This window comes from Mirounga angustirostris, unplaced genomic scaffold, assembly GCF_029215605.1.
Source record: "Mirounga angustirostris isolate CCGP_5_RB_7025 unplaced genomic scaffold, mMirAng1.0.hap1 SCAF_15, whole genome shotgun sequence".
Taxonomy (NCBI): domain Eukaryota; kingdom Metazoa; phylum Chordata; class Mammalia; order Carnivora; family Phocidae; genus Mirounga; species Mirounga angustirostris.
In genome coordinates this window covers 59375365-59394918 of record NW_026991723.1, presented here as the reverse complement: position 1 = coordinate 59394918, position 19554 = coordinate 59375365, and the positions used below count along the sequence as shown (strand labels likewise).

The 19554-nt window shown below is 48.1% G+C and overlaps 1 protein-coding gene across 1 annotated transcript in view; it reads left to right on the top strand.

The window, feature by feature from the left end:
- Positions 1-19554, top strand: part of PAX5 (paired box 5) — a 182558-nt gene that overhangs the window by 94012 nt on the left and 68992 nt on the right. The window contains exon 7 of the mRNA XM_045881987.3: positions 11455-11584. Coding sequence (XP_045737943.1) covers positions 11455-11584 — 130 coding nt within the window. The remainder of the gene's footprint in view (positions 1-11454; positions 11585-19554) is intronic.

Genomic DNA, 19554 nt, shown 5'->3' with positions numbered 1-19554 from the left:
CATCATCTGCCAAGAGGGGAGGGGATGATAATTCTCATAGGGTTGTTGTAAGGATGAAAGAAACAACCGTGTTTTAACCCCTGGAATAGTACCTGGTGTGTAGTCAGCATTCAGGGAGTTCCTGTTATTCTGAGGGTTATTAAAAGTGTGTGAGGGTTTAGGTGAGATCTGGTAGAGGCTTCAGACTTGCAAACCAAGGAGTCCTGGTCTTCTCAGCTATTTTTTTTTTCTTTTTCTGGTGCTTCTCTTGCATCCTTCTGTTTGGCCCTAGCAAACCTCAGGGACAAAGAGGGCACTCCCTCCCAAGGCTGCCTGTGTTTGCCTTTGCAGAGTATTGCCCTTTCAAAGGTTCTGACAGGGAGCAGACAGGGCGGAGAGGTGGCCTGTGGCCCGAGGAGTGTGTGTGTGTGCGTGTTCACACGTGTGGGTTACCACTCAGCAGCGGCAGGGCAGAGGCGGTGGTGGTGGGCAGGGGCATCCGCCTCCCTGCCCTGACTTTATTGATCTTGCAGTGCAGAGAGAAGTCTCCTTTCTTTCTGGCCCTAGGATAACTTCTGTCCTCCTGCAGCTGGAAAGTCCGCCCAGAAGAAAGTGAACTATGAGCATCTTGAGGTGCCCCCTCCACTCCCGTACAAGCTACTTTAGGATGGGGGGAGGGTTCCCTTCGCATGCCCCTCTTCAGGGCCCTTGCTAGCCAGTAGGTCTGCATTCCTTTGGGGGTAATGGGCCTCCTGCCCTGCCCTCTTTCTAGTCCTATAGCAAGATGGGACAGCTAGGACCACCTGGGAGAAGCCCATAGAGTTTGGCTGTCTAGAGATGGGACTTTTTTTGGGGAATCTCTCTCTTCTTCATGTCAGGTTCTGGAGCTGCTCATCACACAGATAGGCAGAACCTCAGCAGAGCCTGGGGCTCCCAGGTCCTCCTCCTCCCCTCCACCAACACACACACCACCACACACACGCTGCACCTTCTTATCACTTAGGAGGCCTTGACCCCTGGCTTTCATCCTTCAGAAGTGGAGCTTAGTGCTCCAAGCCTCGTCATTTCGTTTCTTGCATTTGGGAAGACAAGAGCCAGAATGCTCTGAGCCCAGGGCCTTCTCTTGCCCCTCTTCTTACAGAACTCTTAAAGTGCAGGGTGAGCCCTGGATTCCTTTGCCCCTTCTCTCCCTCCCTTTGCTCAGTTTCACTCAGGATAGGTCCTGCCCAGGCCTACTGGTGGGATCCAGCTTCAAACCAGGCAGGATGCTGCCTGTAGGGGTCTCCCCATCTCAGAGCGGGAACAGACAGGGTCCCAAATTACTAGAGTAAAGTAGCATGGAACAGTGTCCTGAAGGAAGCCCAGGGAGAGCGCCGTGGGGATTCAGAGAAGGGAATGATCTCTTTCAACCCACAAACCTAAGGAAAGCATCGGGAGCAGATGCCATTTGATCTGGACCATAGAGGACAAGGATTTCAACTGAGGTGGGGATCGGAAGAAGTGTGAGCAAAGGTACTGACATGGGCTTTCAGGAACTAGTGTGTGTGGTGTGGTTGGAGTAGAGGATGATGTTTTAGAAGTAGGGTAGATTGGAGTGGAAGCTGGAAAAGTAGGTTGGAATTTGGATTGGGGCCTGTATGGTTCAGGTCAACATTACCCAGAGGCAGCGTGAAGCCGGGGAGAGTTTGTAAGCATCAGGGTAGGGGTGGGAGAAAGTGAACACGTAAGCAAAATCATATACATAATCACTTTCCATTTCTAATGAACTTGTAGTGAGCTCTGCATTGATTGAGAACAGCATGAGTCAGTCAGGTGATGAGGTCACCAGAAAAGCAAAAGCAAGCTTCTTATGCCCCAAAGAAACATGTCCAGAATGAGGAGTGGAGGACATGGGGGGCCCTGCCTTGGGTCCAGGAGGGAACAGCCCTGCCACCGGGGGCCCAAGAGGACATTTGTTGGAACTGGAGCCACCGAGAGCACACCTAAGACCAATGTAGGGAGGCCTAAGGGGACAGATTTAGCACTTCCTCATAGCCAAGCTGGATGGCCATGCAGTGGTTGCTTCAGGAAGTAGTGAGTTCTCCGTCACTGGTGGGTTTCAAGCATCAGATAAAAGATCAGCCTTCATCATAACTCCTGAGCTCCTTTGGGCCCTGAGATTTGGGGCTCACTAAAATTCTCTAAGTGGTCAGGGGGGGAATAGGGGGCCTCCTGGTTAGTCATTGCTGGAAAGGTTTCTCTTGGACAGAAACTATCTAATTTCGGTCCCCTCCCTGGGGCTTCCCCTGCTATTCCACACCACCTGGGAGTGTGTCTGGAGGTGTGTTGGAGGGGTGCCTGGCAGGATGCAAACAGTAGGGGGAGATGAGTCCGTTAAACTTCGCAAATCTCCTGATTTGATTCCACGGCAGTCCATCGTGGCCCAAGCATGGGCACAGATCTGGAGAGCCAAATGAATAGAGAGCATGTCTCATCCGTGCCCCTGGTAGTTTCTGATAAATAAAAGCACCCTGAGATCACTTATCCTCTCAGTGACCCCGGGAAGCACCTCTGGTACTGTTGGCAGAGCCGGGCCGTGGTACCTGTCCCAGTTCATTTGGTTCCACAGGCATTTATGTCACATCTGTTCAGAGCTGGGCATTGGACCAGGAGCTGCTGTGACAAAGAGGAGGGGACACAGCTCCATCCTCACGAAGTTCACACTCCAGTGGGGGGATGAGGACCCTAAACCACTAGGTGTCTGATGCAAAGTGGTAAGTGTAGTGGCGGAGGTACGACCACTTAGATGTTCTAGGAACATGAAGGAGGGGGAATCGGGGAAGGCTTCCTGGAAGGGGGAGGTCATTCAGAATCCTTGGCAGTTCTTTCCCCCAGTCAGGACTAACAGCACCACCGTAGATTATGGAGTATTTTTGCAAGTGTCATTTGTAGCTCCCCCTTACAGCAAACTGTTTTTTTTTTTTTTTTTTTTTTAAGAGAGAGAGCACACATGCAAGCAGGGAGGGCAGGGGCAGAGGGAGAGGGAGAGAGAGAATCCCAAGCAGGCTCCATGCCCAGCTTGGAGCCAACGTGGGGCTCAACCCCACAACCCTGAGATCATGACCTGAGCCCAAATCAAGAGTCAGTCAAGAGTCAGATGCTTAATCGACTGAGCCACCCAGGCAACCCCAGCAATCATTTTTTAATTTTATTTATTTCTCTTTAAAAATGTATTTATTTATTGGAGAGAGAGAGAGAGAGAGTGCAGGAGCAGGAGGAGGGGCAGAAGGAGCAGGAGACAAGCAGCCTCAGGCAGGGCTTGATCCCAGGACCCTGAGACTGCCACCTGAGCAGAAATCAAAGAGCCAGATGCCTAACCTACTGAGCCACCCAGGTGCCCCAGCAAACATTTTTTAGAAGTTTAATTCATCTTTATTAGGTTTAGTGGGGATGGAATGCTAAAACCTCGTTTTTTGTTTTTTACTTTTTTAAATTAAACTTTGGGTTTGAGATCATTGTAGATTCACAGGCAGTTATAAGAAATAATACAAAAGGATTCTATATACCCTTTTCCAGTTTCCCCCAGTGATGATATGTTGCCAGGCTGTAGTACAGTATCACGTTGGGGTATTGGCGGGGATAGACTTGAGACACAGAACAGACCCCCCCACCACAGATCCCTCCTGTTGCCCTCTGCAGCTTTTTGCAAGTGCTGTTTGTTTACACGTCTGGCCCTGAGAACTCAAAATATGAGAGTAAAAAGGACTGCCCTCTAGGACTTGACATTCTTATCACTGACTTTGTGCCTTCTCATGACCTTGGGAGGAAGGTCCTATATCCCCATGTTACACATGAGAGAAGAGCCGAGAACGTGAGGCACCTGGCCTGGTTCCACACGGCACGAACTTGGCCTGTCAGATTTGAACCCTGTCTTCCTGGCCTCAGGGCTGGTGGGCTTCCTTAGCCATACTCCTCCCCTGATGGCGGCCAGACATCTGGATTCAGGGGGCCTGGGTAGAACTAACCCACAGAGTGTGGCCTACTCTCCCCACACTCTGCTTTATTGAATTTTAATTTTTATATCATAAAATTCACTCATTTGAAGTATACAGGTCAGTGATTTTTAGTAATTTAAGGAGCTGTGCCACCAACAGTCCAGTTTTAGAACAGTTCCTTCCCTCCAAGAAGATCCTTCGTGTGCATTTGTAGTTAAACCCGTTCCCGCTCCAGCTCCAGCCACCCCTGCTCTGCTTTCGGTGTGACAGTTCGGGACACCTCACTGATATCTGCTGCCGTCTTTTCTTTCTTTCTTTCTTTCTTTCTTTCTTTCTTTCTTTCTTTCTTTCTTTCTTTCTTTCTTTCTTTCTTCTTTTCTTTCTTTTTTTCTTTCTTTCTTCTTTTCTTTCTTTTTTCTTTCTTTTCCTTCTTTTCTTTCTTTTTTCTTTCTTTTCCTTCTTTCTTCTTTTCTTTCTTTCTTTTCTTTCTTTTTCTCTTCTTTTCTTTCTTTTTTTCAAGATTTTTAAAACTTATTCATTTAAGAGACAGAGAGGGCGCATGAGCAGGAGGGAGAGGCAGAGGCAGAGGGAGAAGCAGGCTCCTCGCCGAGCAGGGAGCCCGATGCGGGACTCGATCCGGGGACCCTGGGATCACGACCTGAGCCGAAGGCAGACGCTTACCGACTGAGCCACCCGGGCCCCGTACCTGGCGTCTTCGACTTAGCGTGCTTTTAGGCTCCCCTGTATGGCAGCACGCATCAGTGCCTTGTTCCTTTGTACTGTGGTGTAGTATCCCGTTGCATAGATAGACCACAATTTGTTAATGGCAGTGAACTTCGTTAACTTCATTTTGAAGCAGACTCCAGACATTGTATCATTTTATCTGTAAATGTTTTAGAATGACTCTTTAAAAGATGAGACCTTAGCAAGCATAACCATGATACCATTATCACCCCTAAAGAGTTAGCAAATCTATAATGTACTCAAAAAACTCAAATATACAATCTGTATTTGCATTTATGATAGCTTCGTAATACGCCACAATATTTTCTTTTACATTCATATTTTTTACAGTCTATTTGTGGGAGTCAGTGTCCACATTGCGACCGATTGATATGTCTCAAGTGTCCTCCAACCTATCGGATCCCCTCCATCTCTCTTTCTTGCGTTGGAGCTCATCTGTCGAAGAGGGACTCCCTATTCTGTCTTGTGGCCACTTAGAGAGGCAAAGAGCCATCAGCGGTGGCAGGGGACTTGGAGATCACGTACAAGTCCTCAGACAGCTGGGGAAGCAGAGGCCAGGGAAGAGAGACAGCTGCCCCCAGGCCCCGGCTCCACCCCAGCTGCCCGAGGCATCCAGACCACTCTGCCTCCTCAGTCTCAGGTCATCAGGCCAGGCCCTGGGGACACAGCTCCCCCACTCCAGCTCATGTCCTCTGCTGGGTAGGTGTGTCGGTGGGCAGGTGTCTGGATGGGAGTGGCTGGCCTGGCGCTGGCCCAGCTCCCGAGGGCCACCTGAGGCTGGGCAGTGAGCCTGGAGGAGCTCAGCAGGGACGGGGAAGCCTCTTGGGCCGAGGTAGCCATCTGAGGTAGCCAGCCCTGCAGCCTCGTCCCCATGCCCTGCCCTCCTTCGTGCTGCCCTCCTTCTCACGTGTCTGTGTTTCTTTTCTCCTCCATGCTATGGCAGTGGTGCCCCGTGCTGATGAGACAATACTTGGTGCAGCCCCAGGCAGTCCTTTTCCAGGTAATTTCCTAGGGACCCAAATGACGCCCAGCACCCATTTTCCCGGGGCATGTGCCTCCTGGAGTCCCTTCTAGGATTCCTTATCCCTTGTGTTGCTTAGCTTCCCAAGTGCCATCCCTGTCCTTATCCTTCAGATCCTCACACCCGCCCTGGCAGGCAGGCAGCAAGGAGTTTGACTTAAATCTCATTTTATTAATGGGGAAAATGAGGCTCCAGGAGCTGGTCTGGCTTGCCTGAGGTCACACAGGACAGAGGGAGGCAGAGCTGGGGTGAGAACCCCGTGTTATCGCTCCTGGTTCACAGTTCTTTCTACCACAAGGTCAAAGGCTATACATGAGACAGATAAAAATTAGCTGAGGAAGTCCATTCCCCTCCCTGTACCTCACTTTCTCCATGTCGGGGAAAATGACCCTGAGTGTCTGTCTAGCTCAGACACTGGAGAGTTCAAGACTTTCCATCGTCTGGAGCCTGGTATCTGTGAGGAGGGTGTGCATACTTGCTGGTCTTGACCTTGAGGCCTTACAAGAATCGGTGGCTGTCGGGCAAAGAGTTTTATCCCCGTTGGTTGCCCTGGAGTGGACAGTCTGTGAAGTGCTGTCCTCAGTTCATTTCTCTTTCTGGGTCATGGTCAAGGATGGCACCAGGCGGCCCTGATGGGAAGGGAGCAGAAGCCCCAAATAGCATCCTAAGAAAGAACCCCAAGGGCTCAGAGGAGTCAGAAGTGTGGAACACAGCTATTGGCTGTGACTGCCAGCGGTGGGAGGAGGGGGGCCCTGTTCCCGAGCACGTGGGTGCACCAGCATACTTACGTACATGCGACCCGCCCCCGCCGTGTTCCGTCAACTCAGCCCTCGGCCCCCCAGATAACTGAGAGAAGTGGAAGTGCACTGTCGCGGTTACCAGAGGCACCGATTATTTCCTCTCTCTTCTCTTCCTGTCTCCTGACCTTCCTTTCTGGCTTTCTTTCTCTGTCATTCTTTTTACCCTGTCCAGTCTCCACTTTCACAAAGGACCTGAGGTGTCCTGCAAAACAAACAATTGCATGGACCTAAGTTAGTACGTTAAGGCTGAAAAAAAGTTCAGAAATAACATGGCGGAAGAGGGTGGGTCCTAACGCCAGGTGCCAGCAATGCTGTGGTTGCGGTGGTTGAACACTGAATTTGACTGAGCTTTCTGGCAGCCAAAGCAAAAAGGGGCAAACCGTGGTTTCCAGTGTTCCTCTTGCTCAACCACAGGCAGGCTAACTACTCATCAGGAGAGGAAAACAAAACGTCAGGGGCACTGAACTGCAGGAGGGATTGGCAAGGACTTTGACTATTCTTAAGGGCAGTGTTTTCCGAGGTTAAAAAAAAAAAAGTTCTTAGTGTGGCTCTTTTATTTCCTCTAACTAATGTTGAATGCCTGATATCTTCTCACAGACCAGTGAAAGCACTTCCCCAGAGGCTTTAACACATGGTGGCCAAGGACCTTGTTTGCTGGTCACCTGACTTGATGAGGGGAAAGGGGAGAGGGGTAGGGGAAGGTTAGCATATCACTTGGGGTTCTTGTTCAAACCCTTCTCAGTTAATTTTTGAGTGTTGTGGCTAATGTCATGCTACTGGACCGTATATTCACCCACCAAGCGCTTAGGGGGCTCTAGGGATGTTCCCTGTTCCATGATCTCAAGGCAGCCTAGAGGGAGATAGACAAATGGCCATTAAACATGATAGAAGTATGGCAATGGAGGTCTGTGGACATAAGGAAGCATTGACAAGGAGTCACTATTTCTCTGTAGACGTAGGGGACCCGGGAATGGCTTCCCCAAGGAGGTGACGTTGGAGCTGGGTCTTGTGGACAGTGTAGGAGTTCTCTACGAGTCCTCCAGGCCGGGGTAGGACTGCCGGGAGTAGCTGAGGAGCAGGGGAGCCCAGGAGATTGGAGAGAATCATCGGCAGCTCCAAGGGACAGGCAGTGACGAGGACTCAGGGAATAATTACACACCAAAACTAAATGTTAGCATCCTCTGGCTCACGCAGGAGCAGAGTAAGAGATGTGGAATCCTTCCCAAGAAGAGAGTCTAGGTTTGGGCCAAGCCCTGCCACGTGGTGGTGGTGGGAGGTATAGATAGCCAAGGGCAGCTGAGGGAGGGTTTCCAAGTCCCCTGTCCCCAGGGCCCCCACTCTTTAGAGAAGTTCACTCTACCTTCTGGCAGCCAGTGGTGGTTGGGAGACTGGATTTTTGGACCTCCTACCACATGTGTAACACAAGTTAAAGATTTTTATCTTGGAAAGGGGATCCAAACCCAGCTGTCAAAGTGACTGGACAAACTTTGACAGTGAATTTATTGACCAAAACAAAATCAAATAGCTAAAAGACCCTTCCAACTGAGCATCAGAGACATTAAGAAGCAGAATATCCCCATTGGTCACCCTCTTGCAATTTTCTTAAAGCTAGGTTGGTTCTGCTTTCTTGGGGGAAATAAAGGCTTTCCCTTGCAGACCCAGCTGCCCAGCCTGGAGTCCAGGAAGGGGGTAGGTCTGGCAGTGGGGTACAGAGGGGCTCAGGGATGCTGACCTTTGGTTGAGATTGCTGTCTGGCCCGCCTAAGGATGGCTCATTCATGTGTTCATCCATGTGTTCCCTGTGCAAGCCCATCAGAGTTGAATCCCAGCTTAACTACCTTTCCGTCTTTGCCTCTTTTACTTTCACTTCCTTCAACGATTGGCATGTGCCCTGTTTCCAGATCACTCCTGTCCTCTTATCTCTGAGCCTTCCTGCAGCACTTATCAGCCTTGGGGGTTGGGGATTGCTCAGACCCAGGTTCAGTGCCACCTGCCCAAGAGCCCTGTTCTGACCACTTCCCACTCCATGGTCAATGAATGGTTCTGCACTCCTGTTCCTCTTGGATAAAGCTTCTGGGCCATGTGTCTTTTCCCTCGGGGTTTGTGGATGAGGGTCAGAGAGCATGTCTGGCCTTCACATGTCGTCTTGTGCGCAAGAAAGGCTCAATAAACACTGAACATTCATTATGCTCAGGCCTCTGTAAGGGCACTGGTAATACAGAGAGGAGGGAGGCCTGTCCTCTACCCCAGAGTCCCAGGAACTCCAGAAGACACCATCTTGGAAGAAACCCTTACAGATTTGTTTTGACCTCCTTCTTTTTTTTTTTTGCTCATGACAATGCACTGAAGGAGCCATTTCAGTGAGCTTTACTTCCGAGTTCCTTTTTTAGCAAATTAGGCAGCTAATGCCATGACCAGGTCCAATTCTGTGGGGGATGAAGTCTAGACAGTGACCGTTTCTCAACAGCTCCTTGCTGCGTGGAATGAAAACTTTGCTGGTCCTGACCTGAAGCAAGAAAGACATCCTCATCTCCACCTAGTATATCTGTATCCACTTATATGTGAAACCAAGATTTCCAAAACAGGACTTTTGCTGTGTGTAAGAACCTTGGGTATTTTCTGTTCTAGTCTATTCTAATTTCATTTTTTAAAATACTGGCACTAGCAAATTGATTTTGCATCTGTTAACAGATCAGGCCTCACAGTATAAAAATCATCAGAGTCATTGTCAAGACTTTGGAGTCAGATGGATCCAGGTTGGAATCCTGGCTGTGGCACCTAGAAGCTGTGTGACTTTAAGCAAGCTGCTTCCCTTCTATCATAGGTCTCAGTTTCATCGTCTGTAAAATGGGGATAACATAGAACCTGCTTCATGGAGTTACTGTGAGGATTAAATGGAACATTCAGGTAAAGCTCCTCACACAGAGAAAGTGATCAATAAATGTGAGTTTTTGACATGGGTGTGAAGATTGTGGTTCTGATTGCCCTGGCATGACCACTTGGTGGGGCCAGCAGAGCAAAGGAGGGTCACCTGCCTCCTATGGAATGGTAGTCAGGAAGGACTTCCTGGAGGAGGAGGCATCGGATCAGGGTGGCAGGATGACTGGGACCCCCTCCTGTCCTCACAGTGACCAAGAACCCTGTGTGAGCATCCCAGGACCACTTGTTCCCAAGGATTTTTGGCTGGACCTAGAGCCAACCACGTTAGATGCCTTTGCCTTTCCCATTTAGGTCTCCAATCCACCTGGAATTGATTTTTGTGTCTGGAGTAAAGTAAAGATCCAATTTCTTTTTTCCCCCTTGTTTCTGAATGGATAACTGGTTACTCCCGCCCTGTTGATTAGAGTCCATCCTTCCCTGCTGATTTGTACATCCCTTCTCTCATATATCAAGGTTCCATATATGCACAGATCAGTTTCTGGACTCGCTTCTATTTCATTGATCTATTTATCTGTCCCTGTGCCAATCCCACACTGTCTTAATTACTACAGCTCTACAGTGATTCCTGATGTTGAAAGGCGTGTCCCTATCTTGTCCTTCTCCCTTAGAAACCTGTGCTCTTCTCTGCGTGTTTCAGAATCAGCCTCTGCTGGAGATGATTGAGAGCCCCAGGAGCTCCGGACAAAGCTATCCTCAGTGAGGCTCATGGCAGGATGCCTGGGCCTGCAATACCTCATGGACTCATGGCTGCCAGCCACCCCAGTTTGAGCTGCCCAAGAATTCTTTCTAATTCATAGCCTGAGAGAAGCACCAGGAATATGCCTGAGTCTGAGTCCCATCTGCCTGCCACTGGCCCAGGGGTTCCCCTGGTTACATGACCTGTGGCTCAGTCCTCAGCATCCTACCCAAGGTGCCCAAGACTGTTTGCTTCCCTTTCCCTGTCTGCCAAGGACATAAGCCTGAACAGACAGGGATATGCCCTCCATTGGCAAGGCCAGGGTCCTGGAGGGAACTGCTCACACTAGAATTTGGCATGCACACCCAAAGTCTTTGGCTTAGGTGTTTGTAAATATTTTCTTTACCTGAAAATCAGCCTGGGGGTTGGGTGGAAGGAAGAGACCTGGCATTCATGCTTCTCATTTCGTCTGTCCCTGAATGTGAAGACCCAGGCTGGCATCTTCTGGAGACCACTCTGATGGTGGGCTTGCATGCCAAGGAAATGACTCATCGCAAGCTTTGATTTCATGAAATGGCTTAACGAAAGGAGCACGACTGTGGGCCAGGCGCCCATGGTTGGTGTGGCCATGCTCAATCTGAGGTGTGCGCCCCGCAGTTCTCAGCAGACAGGTGCTCACATGCTTTCGGGACTCAGAAACACTCGCCAAACCCGTGGTTCGTTTGGTTTTACTGTTTTGGATTTTGAGTGAGAGTTTTTGGAGGACGACTCTCTGGACTGGGATTCTGCCCTGTTGGCTGTGGACAAAGCCCTCTTCGCCTTGGGCCTCAGTTTACTCATCTACGAATTGAAGGCCTGGCATGATGATGTCTCGGACTCCTCTTAGCCTTGTTTCTGTGATTCTGCATCTGTGGTTTAAGAGCATTGAAATCGGACACTTTTCTCTCCATCCTCTTGGCAACAAGACTCTTATCTCTGCCTTGCTTTTGGTTACTGACCTCTCCCTCCCTGCTTGGAAGAGGCCATCTGTGGCCGCTGGGGCTGGGCTGGTGGCGTCTGCAGCCTCAGGAAGCTAGGGTGGGATTCTCGTGCAACTGCTCTGAATCCTGCCCACCTCCTCCCCCCGGGGGAGAACTGCTGAGTTTGGATACCGGTCTTGTTCTATTGAGTCGGACCTGCCTTCTCAACACTTGGGGTGGCCTTGGCGCCAGCATGGGCTAACCCAGCGAGGTGGCTGAACCCCAGAATGTGGTGCTGGCATTTGGCTGAGGTGCTTTGGAGTCTTGATACTGAGCATTCTCTGTTTTGTTTCCTCTTTCAGACCACTGAGTATTCAGCGATGGCCTCGCTGGCTGGAGGGCTGGATGACATGAAGGCCAACCTGACCAGTCCCACCCCCACCGACATCGGGAGCAGCGTGCCTGGGCCGCAGTCCTACCCCATTGTGACAGGTGAGGGCATCTAGGGTGGAGGAGAGAGAGAGAGAGACTGAGATTGCCTGCGTGGTGGGAAGAGTGGCTTGGTGCTTTTGGACTTGACTGGCCATTTTTTGTTTTAATAAGGTTATGAGGTCCCAGAATTGGTCAGGCAGGAGACTGCTAGGGCTGGGGGTTGTGACTGTGATGAGACATGGCTTTCTGTTGCTCTGATAAAGCCAGAGGAGAGCAAATGCCAAATGGACCATGGGTTGGGACAGACGGCAGGGGAGGCCCATGACAGAGGGGCCTCAGTGATTTTGGGATCTCCTGTGGGTAGGGCCTGGCGTTCAGTCCTTCTCATGAGAAGGACAGCCTGGCTGGTGAGACTTGAGAAAGAGCAGACTTCTGTCAAACTGTCATTGACATTTCAGATTTCCAGGCAGAGGCTGAGTCAAGAAGGGCAAGAGGTTTAGGCTGGAAGGTGCTTGGTGGATGCAAAATAGCTGCGTTTCTAGAAGGCCCAGGGCCAGCCTCTTTAGCTATCAGTATAAAGAGTTTAGACCCTGGAGGCACACTGCTGGATTTGAACTTGCCATTGACTAGCTCTCTAATCTTGGGTAAATTATATAAGAATTCTGGGTCATGTTTAAAAAAAAAAAATCCCTAAAATGGGATTGGTGATAGCACCTGACCCATAGTGTTGTTGCGAGGATTAATTCGTCAATACATATAAGGTGCTTAGGCTCTTGTTTAGCACATAGCAAGCACCCAATACATGTTGCTGTTATTATTTCTCTCAGAGCCTTCTCTTGATGGCTGGTCATCATTGTGAGGCTTGGTGCTGCAGAAGGGCCTGGACTAGAAGGGCTGGGTAGATACCTCTTCCTCCTCCAGCAGCAGTGGGATAATATGGGAGGACAGACTCTGGAAGTTTGTCCAAGTTGGCAGGCAGGAAGCAGTCTCAGATACTAGACAGACAGATAGTGGGAGGCTTGGGGGTGGCGCTTAGGCCAGAGCCTAGGCGTCCAGCCCAGGGTAGCAGGATGTCCCTGTAGGCTGATAGGCAGGACATGGTAAGAAGTAACAGAGACAGGGGTTCTTAGAAGTATAGGTGGGCTATGGTTATGTCAGGGAAGCTGGGAACTGGGCTTAGGTTAGACCTTTTGGGGAGGGGGCTGGATGTCACATAGGCTCCAAGACAGTGAGAACCTAACCCTAAGACCTGTGCTGATATTTTGGCACTGGGGCTCATGGGGCTCAGACAGTGGGGGTCCTGTTTGCCCATCCTGACAAGAACCTGGAGGCAGCTGAGCTGGTGCAGGTGGGGAGGTGTCAGCATTGGGACAGGTATAGAGGCTGGGGAGCCTCAGTTAGAGGGAGGCTTTACTGACAGCACAGATATCCCCTGAGGTCCTCTCCCCCAGAAGGCTGCAGTTGGCCCAGGCAGCAGGTCTGGGCATGGATTGAGTTTTCAGATAAACCTTTGACCAAAGACTTATTCGTACTCCAGAATGAAGTCCGAATGATGCTTGATCTTTAAATTTTTTTTTAATTTTGGAGATAATTCTAGTCTCTAACCCATTCTTACTCTTTGTGTTGCTTTTAACTTTCATCTTTCCTGAAAACACATTAAATTACCTGCTGTAGAACATTAAAAGCACTCAGGTAGTGGATGGTATAGAAATGTACCATTGGAAGAAATATTTTCTGCCTTGTTCTGGGAAAAATAGAGAAAATGGGTTTTTTGGCATGCCCTTCCCAGAGGTGTGTTTTTCTGGGTGTTCATCGCTGAAGGGTATTTCTGTAGAGGACCATATAGGGCTATGAGAGCAAGATATGAGGTGGCAGACGAAAGCTGTTGGGAAAAATCAGTATTACATTACATGAAGAGCTCTTACTATATCTAAGACCACTTCATGATCATGTGCAATTCTGAGCTATTTTATTTTATTACAATTTTTTAAAATTCAGGGGCACCTGGGTGGCTCAGTCAGTGGAGCATCTGACTCTTGGCTTCAGCTCAGGTCATGATCTCAGGGTTGTGAGATTGAGCCCCGTGTTAGGCTCCACTCTTAGGAGGGAGTCTGCTGGAGATTCTCTCTCCCTTTGCCTCTGCTCCTCCCCCCCGCCACTCCCCTCTCTCATGCACACTCTAAGAATAAATAAATACATCTTGTTTGAAAAATTCAATCGATTTTTTAAAAGTTCACCCATGTCTTGATTTTGCATAACCATATGCTTGATTTTGAAATATTAGAAGTATTCTAATTATAAATACAATCATTAGCTTTCTTGTGAGTAAACAAATAGCTAGCTAGAAAAATAATAGAAGAAGAGTCCTTTAACAATAGCACCAGAAAAACCCCAAATGCTGAGGAATAAACTTCACTTTAAACTCCACTAAGGACATGAAAGAGGGGCACCTGGGTGGCTCAGTCATTAAGCATCTGCCTTCGGCTCAGGTCATGATCCCAGGGTCCTGGGATCGAGCCCTGCATCGGGCTCCTGCTCTGCGGGAAGCCTGCTTCTCCTTCTCCCACTCCCCCTGCTTGCATTCCCTCTCTCGCTGTGTCTCTCTCTGTCAAATAAATAAATAAAATCTTTAAAAAAATAAATAAAATAAACTCCACTAAGGACATAAAAGAATAAATGGAGAGATATAACTTGTTCTTGGGCAGGAAAACTCAATATCATAAAGATGTCAGTTTTCCCTAAGTAATCTACTCATTCGCAATCCCAATCGAACTAGCAGCAGAATTTTTCTTTTTTTTGGAACATGTCTAAATGATACAAAATACTGGAAGAATAAGCACTCAAGGATCGCTAAAAAATTCTGAAATAGAGAAATGAGCAAAAGTCGTAGCCTATTTAAAAACATTATGATAAAACAGCAGCAATTAAAACTATTTTTTGTTTTTGTTTTTTACAGTTTATTTATTTATTTATTTAAGTAATCTCTATACCCAGTGTGGGGCTTGAAAACTCACAACCCAGAGCTCAAGAATCATTCCCTCTCCTGACTGAGCCAGCCAGGCGCCGCTAAAGCTATTTGTAACTGAAACTAAAGTAAACAGACAAATATAGTAAGTAGCATAAAGAGTCCTTAAATGGATCCAAATTATATGTGGGTGTTTATAAATGTAGTATTTCTTTTTTTTGTTTTGTTTTTGTTCTTTTTAAATTTTATTTTATTATGTTATGTTAATCACCATACATTACATCATTAGTTTTTGGTGTAGTGTTCCATGATTCATTGTTTGCGTGTAACACCCAGTGCTCCATTCAATACGTGTCCTCTTTATCAAATCAGTAAAGATAAATCATTCAGTTAATGGTGTTCGGACAACTGGGTTTGTTGGATAGATACCCCACTTTTTATATCAAAAAAAAATTCCAAGTTGATCTAAACTTCGTAAAAAATGAAACCAATAATAAACTAGAAAAAAACGAGGGATACTTTTTATAATCTTAGAGTGGAGAAAGCTTTAAAAATCTGTTCCAAATTATAAAAGACAAAGAAAAAATAATACAAATGGCAGTTAAAAATGTAAGTCTTTTGTATGTAATGTAAAATTCAGAATTATTTATAATGGCAAACAAATGGAAACAATGCAGTGTCTGTCAATAGGAGCTGGTTAAATAAATTATGGCTCCTTCATAGCACAAAATACTATGCAACCAATTAAACCAATTAAAAAGAATTAAGTAGAGCTGTCTATGCCGAAATGACGAAATGTCCAAGATATATTTTTAAGTACATAAATCCTTTGTAAAATACTGTGTGAAGTATGATCCCGTTGGTTTGGAAAAATATAAAGGACACACACACAGAGGCATGGGTGCACACAGACAGGTCGGAGGCTTGTAGATTCCCTAGTCCTTCCCCTGCTTTATGAGGCATTGTGATTTTGGGGTTCTCTGCCCAGTCCCAGCCAGCATCCCCTTGGGATAGCAGATATTAACAATGCCCCTTTACTCTCCTAAAATAAAGTTCATAAAAACAATCTTCACATCTGATTTCAAATAAAATAAAAATAATGCCTTAATTATGAGATACAGGAAGAATGAAAGTGAAACTGGTTTATAATTAAATACTATGTACTTTGGGGGCGCCTGGGTGCCAGTTGGTTAAGCGTCTGCCTTTAGTTAGGGTCATGATCCCAGAGTTCTGGGATTGAGCCCCAAGTTGGGCTCCCTGCTCAGTGGCGAGTCTGCTTCTCCCTCTCCCTCTGTGCCGCGGCTCGTGCTCTCTCTCATTCTCTATCTCAAATAAATAAATAAAATCTTTAAAAAAATACTATGTACTTTGATAAGTAAATACTCTGCCTGATTAAACTGCAAGACATAATGAAGTAGTTCAGGGCCTGCCCCGTGCACAGAATCACTGTGAACGCCACAGCCCTGAGCACGCTTAGGGACTCGTACTTACTCATACAGTGAGCATGATTTTATGAATAGGTGAGGAACTCCTGGCAAAGTTCCAAGTAAAATATTAAGGTACAAGCTTTGCTCGGTTTACACAGTCGTTGCATTCCTAGAAAATTCAGTGTATATTAAGACCATGGAAATTGCAAGTTCACATTTATATGCAAATGAAGTTCAGGGCTAGATTTAAATAATTATAAACAGATTTTTCACCTGTCCTGTTGGGCAGGACATGACAGTCGTGCAAGATGAAAGGAAACTTCACAGGGGGGACTGTTCCACCACAAGGCAGTGATGCCTCTCAATCGTTGAAAAGCCCCAACAAATTTTCCTAACACCCTCTAGGGGGCAGTTGCTGACCCCACTGAGAAGTGCTAGAACACCTTGAAGGAATGCCCCCAAGAGCTGTTAGGATGGCCTCCATGTGACCACGGGGCAGTGATTGAATTCCACTTGTGTTCGTGGATGTGTTGACACAGTTCTGAACTCTACGGGGAGACCAGCCCCATGCCTTACCTTCTCTGCTCCCCACAGAGCCCAGAGCGTAGTTGGTGCTCAGCTGGATTGTGAGCCAGCTCAGGGCTCTAGCTGGAGTCCGGGGGAGGGGTGGGGTGGGGGAGGTGGCCTCCATCCTGCTCCATCTCGGCCCTTACACTCTGTGCTGTGCAGGGAAGATCTCATTAGAGAACAAGTCGATTTCTCTCCATCGTTTATATGCCACATTAAATATTAAGTTAAACTCCTGCTCTACCAGCCAGGGCCACGGTTCAGAAACTGCTCACCATTTGCAAACCAGTGACATGGCCAGCTCATTTCTGCATCATCAGCAGTTTGGGATCATCCTGATTGGGACTAATTATTTGCAGGTGTGTCCTTGGGCCATAGGCCTGCCGATGGAGCAGCCCCTGCGCCTACCTGCCAGGGAGGACAGCGGGTGGGATGCCAGGCTCCCTGCTTCTGCTCACCTCCCTACTGCTGAAGGACCCAGCAGTCTTGCTCTCAGCGGTGCCCACCTGACCTTTGCCTGGAAGAACAAAGGAACGGGGGTAGCCTGTATCCTTGCCAGCCTTCTTCCCCCAAGCACCATCTTTTTGCATCAGCTGTTAGAATGGAGGGAGGAGACCGAGGGAGGCTTCTTCTCCTCAAATAAGTTTGGTGTGGTGGAGGACCAGGGGGAGCCCTGGGCACTGTCCCCTCTAAGCAAAAGAGACCATAGCGGGGCTGCAGATGAGCACCCACAAAGACAGACGGAATGATGCTAAGTCCCTAAGACCAGCAGCTCTGATTTGCTGTACCCCTAGGTTCAACATCTGGAGCCTCAATACCCCAGACTTGGCAGCCCAAGAAAGCCCTCCGCCTCTGCCTTTTTCGTCAGCAATAGCTGAAGACTGGAGGAAAGAGCACTAGATTGGGAGTCAGAGCAATGGGCGTAAGCCTGGACTTTCCCACTTAATTGTCCTATCCTTCAGCAAAAAGATTGTCCTCTGGGCCTCAGTTTTCCTGTCTATGAAATGGGGATGGTGATTCCTGTCTATGAAATGGGGATGGTGATTCCTGCCCTGCATGTCTCCTTTGGCTGTTGCAAGGATATAATGAGACAGTGGGGGGAGAGAGTTTGAGAACCTCGACAGGGGCATCTGAGGATGTGTGGGTAGTTGAGGGAGAAGGTAATCTGGAGGGTCCAGGAGCCCGTGTTGGCACTTCCCAGCCTCCCTCAGGACAAACATCCCAACCACAGATGGGCAGGGTGGGAGGGTCATGCAGTCCAACTGCTCACCTGATAGCTGGGGAGACCCAGGTCCAGACAGGGGAGGTGACTTGCTCAAGGTCACATCCAGTGAGTTAGAGCTGGAACTAGCGCTCACTCAGAGCCCTGACCTTTGTGGCCTGCTGCCATTATGTGGTGGGATGGACCAAAAAAAAAAAAAAAAAAAAAAATCCCAGTCTAAATTTCCAGAGGGCATTTCTTCTAGCATGTAATTGAGAATGTCAGCAGGAAAGCCAGACTGCTTAGCTTGAAGCCCAGTGTCACCATATTCTGGCTGGCTGACCTTGGGCGGGTTACTAACCTCCATGCCCAAGTTCCCAGCTATAAAACAAAGCCCAGACAGAACCCGCTCATAGGCTTCCTGTGAGGATAACACGCATGGTCCATGCAGAGTCTTAGCACAGTGCTTGGCACCTGTAAACACTCAACAGATGGTAGTGATTAGTGTGTTTCTGGGCTTTTGTTCCCAAAAGTCTGGCCAGTGCCAAGCCACTTTGAATGGCTGACCACTTGTTCATCTGTCCACGGGTAGCACTTCCTCGGATCTGTTTGTCATGGGCCTTTGAGGCTCAGTCAGACCCAACGAAATACCTCACAGTGAAATCATAATGAATAGCAAAAACTAAAATATGAGAAATTCCTTATGTATCCAGTCTGCCAAAGATGCCCCCAAAAATATAATTAAAGCTACGATATAGCATCATATCTTATAACCAAGGGCTCAGCCCTGGAGCTTGCCTAGAAATCCCATGGACAATGCTGGGGTGTCAAAGTTGTGTGAGCTGGAAAAGAGCAAAACATGAATAGTTACTGTGTACTGGACTCCCACCATGTGCCCAGCTGGAGGACGATGGTGGTCCTGGTGGCCAGTCCCTGCCCTCACCGGCTTACCTGCTGGGAAGAGCCAGACAATTCACAGCAACCAGAGGGAAAAAAACTTAATTTTGTCATGGCTCGTGTTTTGGAGAAACCTGTTTGAAGAGTAATGGTGAGTGGGGGTGGGGAACAAAGCAGAGCCTCTCTAAAAGGGTGGCATTTGATCTGAGATCCCAGTGATGAGAAGCTTTGGGAAGATTTGGGGGAAAGGTATTCCTGACAAGATCCAGCCTCAGTAGATGCCTTTTAACTGTAAAATGAATGAGTGAGTGAGATTTGGAAAGGGTGGGACTGTTTCTTAGTTCTCTCTCTGCTGCTAGTGGGGCCCAGCCCATAATCAGGCTTCGGGGGCTCTTAAAATCAGTGGAAATTAACTTCACAGGTTGGGCGGCCCCTCTCTTCACCTACCCAAGGATTTTTCTACATCAGGGCTTGGTTACCTCTGGTGATGGGGATTTCACCACCTCAAAGGCAAAGAATCTTCAAGCAGTACTTACCTGAAGCCATTCTCCACTGAAGTGATTTTGATTTCTTTTCCCACTAGCAACCCCAGCTTGAAGGGTCTGCAAAGTCCAGATAGGCATCTACACTATGAACCCGTAGACCCAGCCACGGCCCAACACCTCCCTCAGCTGGCATTCTGTATACCCACAGTGCAGCCCAAAGGTTGTTTGGTCTGCATAGTGTTTTTTAAACTTGAAAAAAAAAAAAGAAAGCTTAGATTAACATTTGAAAGATCAGAGGAGAACAACCCAAATGTCCATCAGGGAACTGTTGAAGTCAGGAGTAGTTTAGCCATCCACTGCACTGTTGTGCAGCTGTAGGAAAGAACGAGGACGCTCTCCATGTCCTGGTAGGAAAGGATCTTCGAGATACATTATTCATGAACAAAGCAAGACTAGTGTGTACAGAATGCTACCTTTTGTGTAAAGAA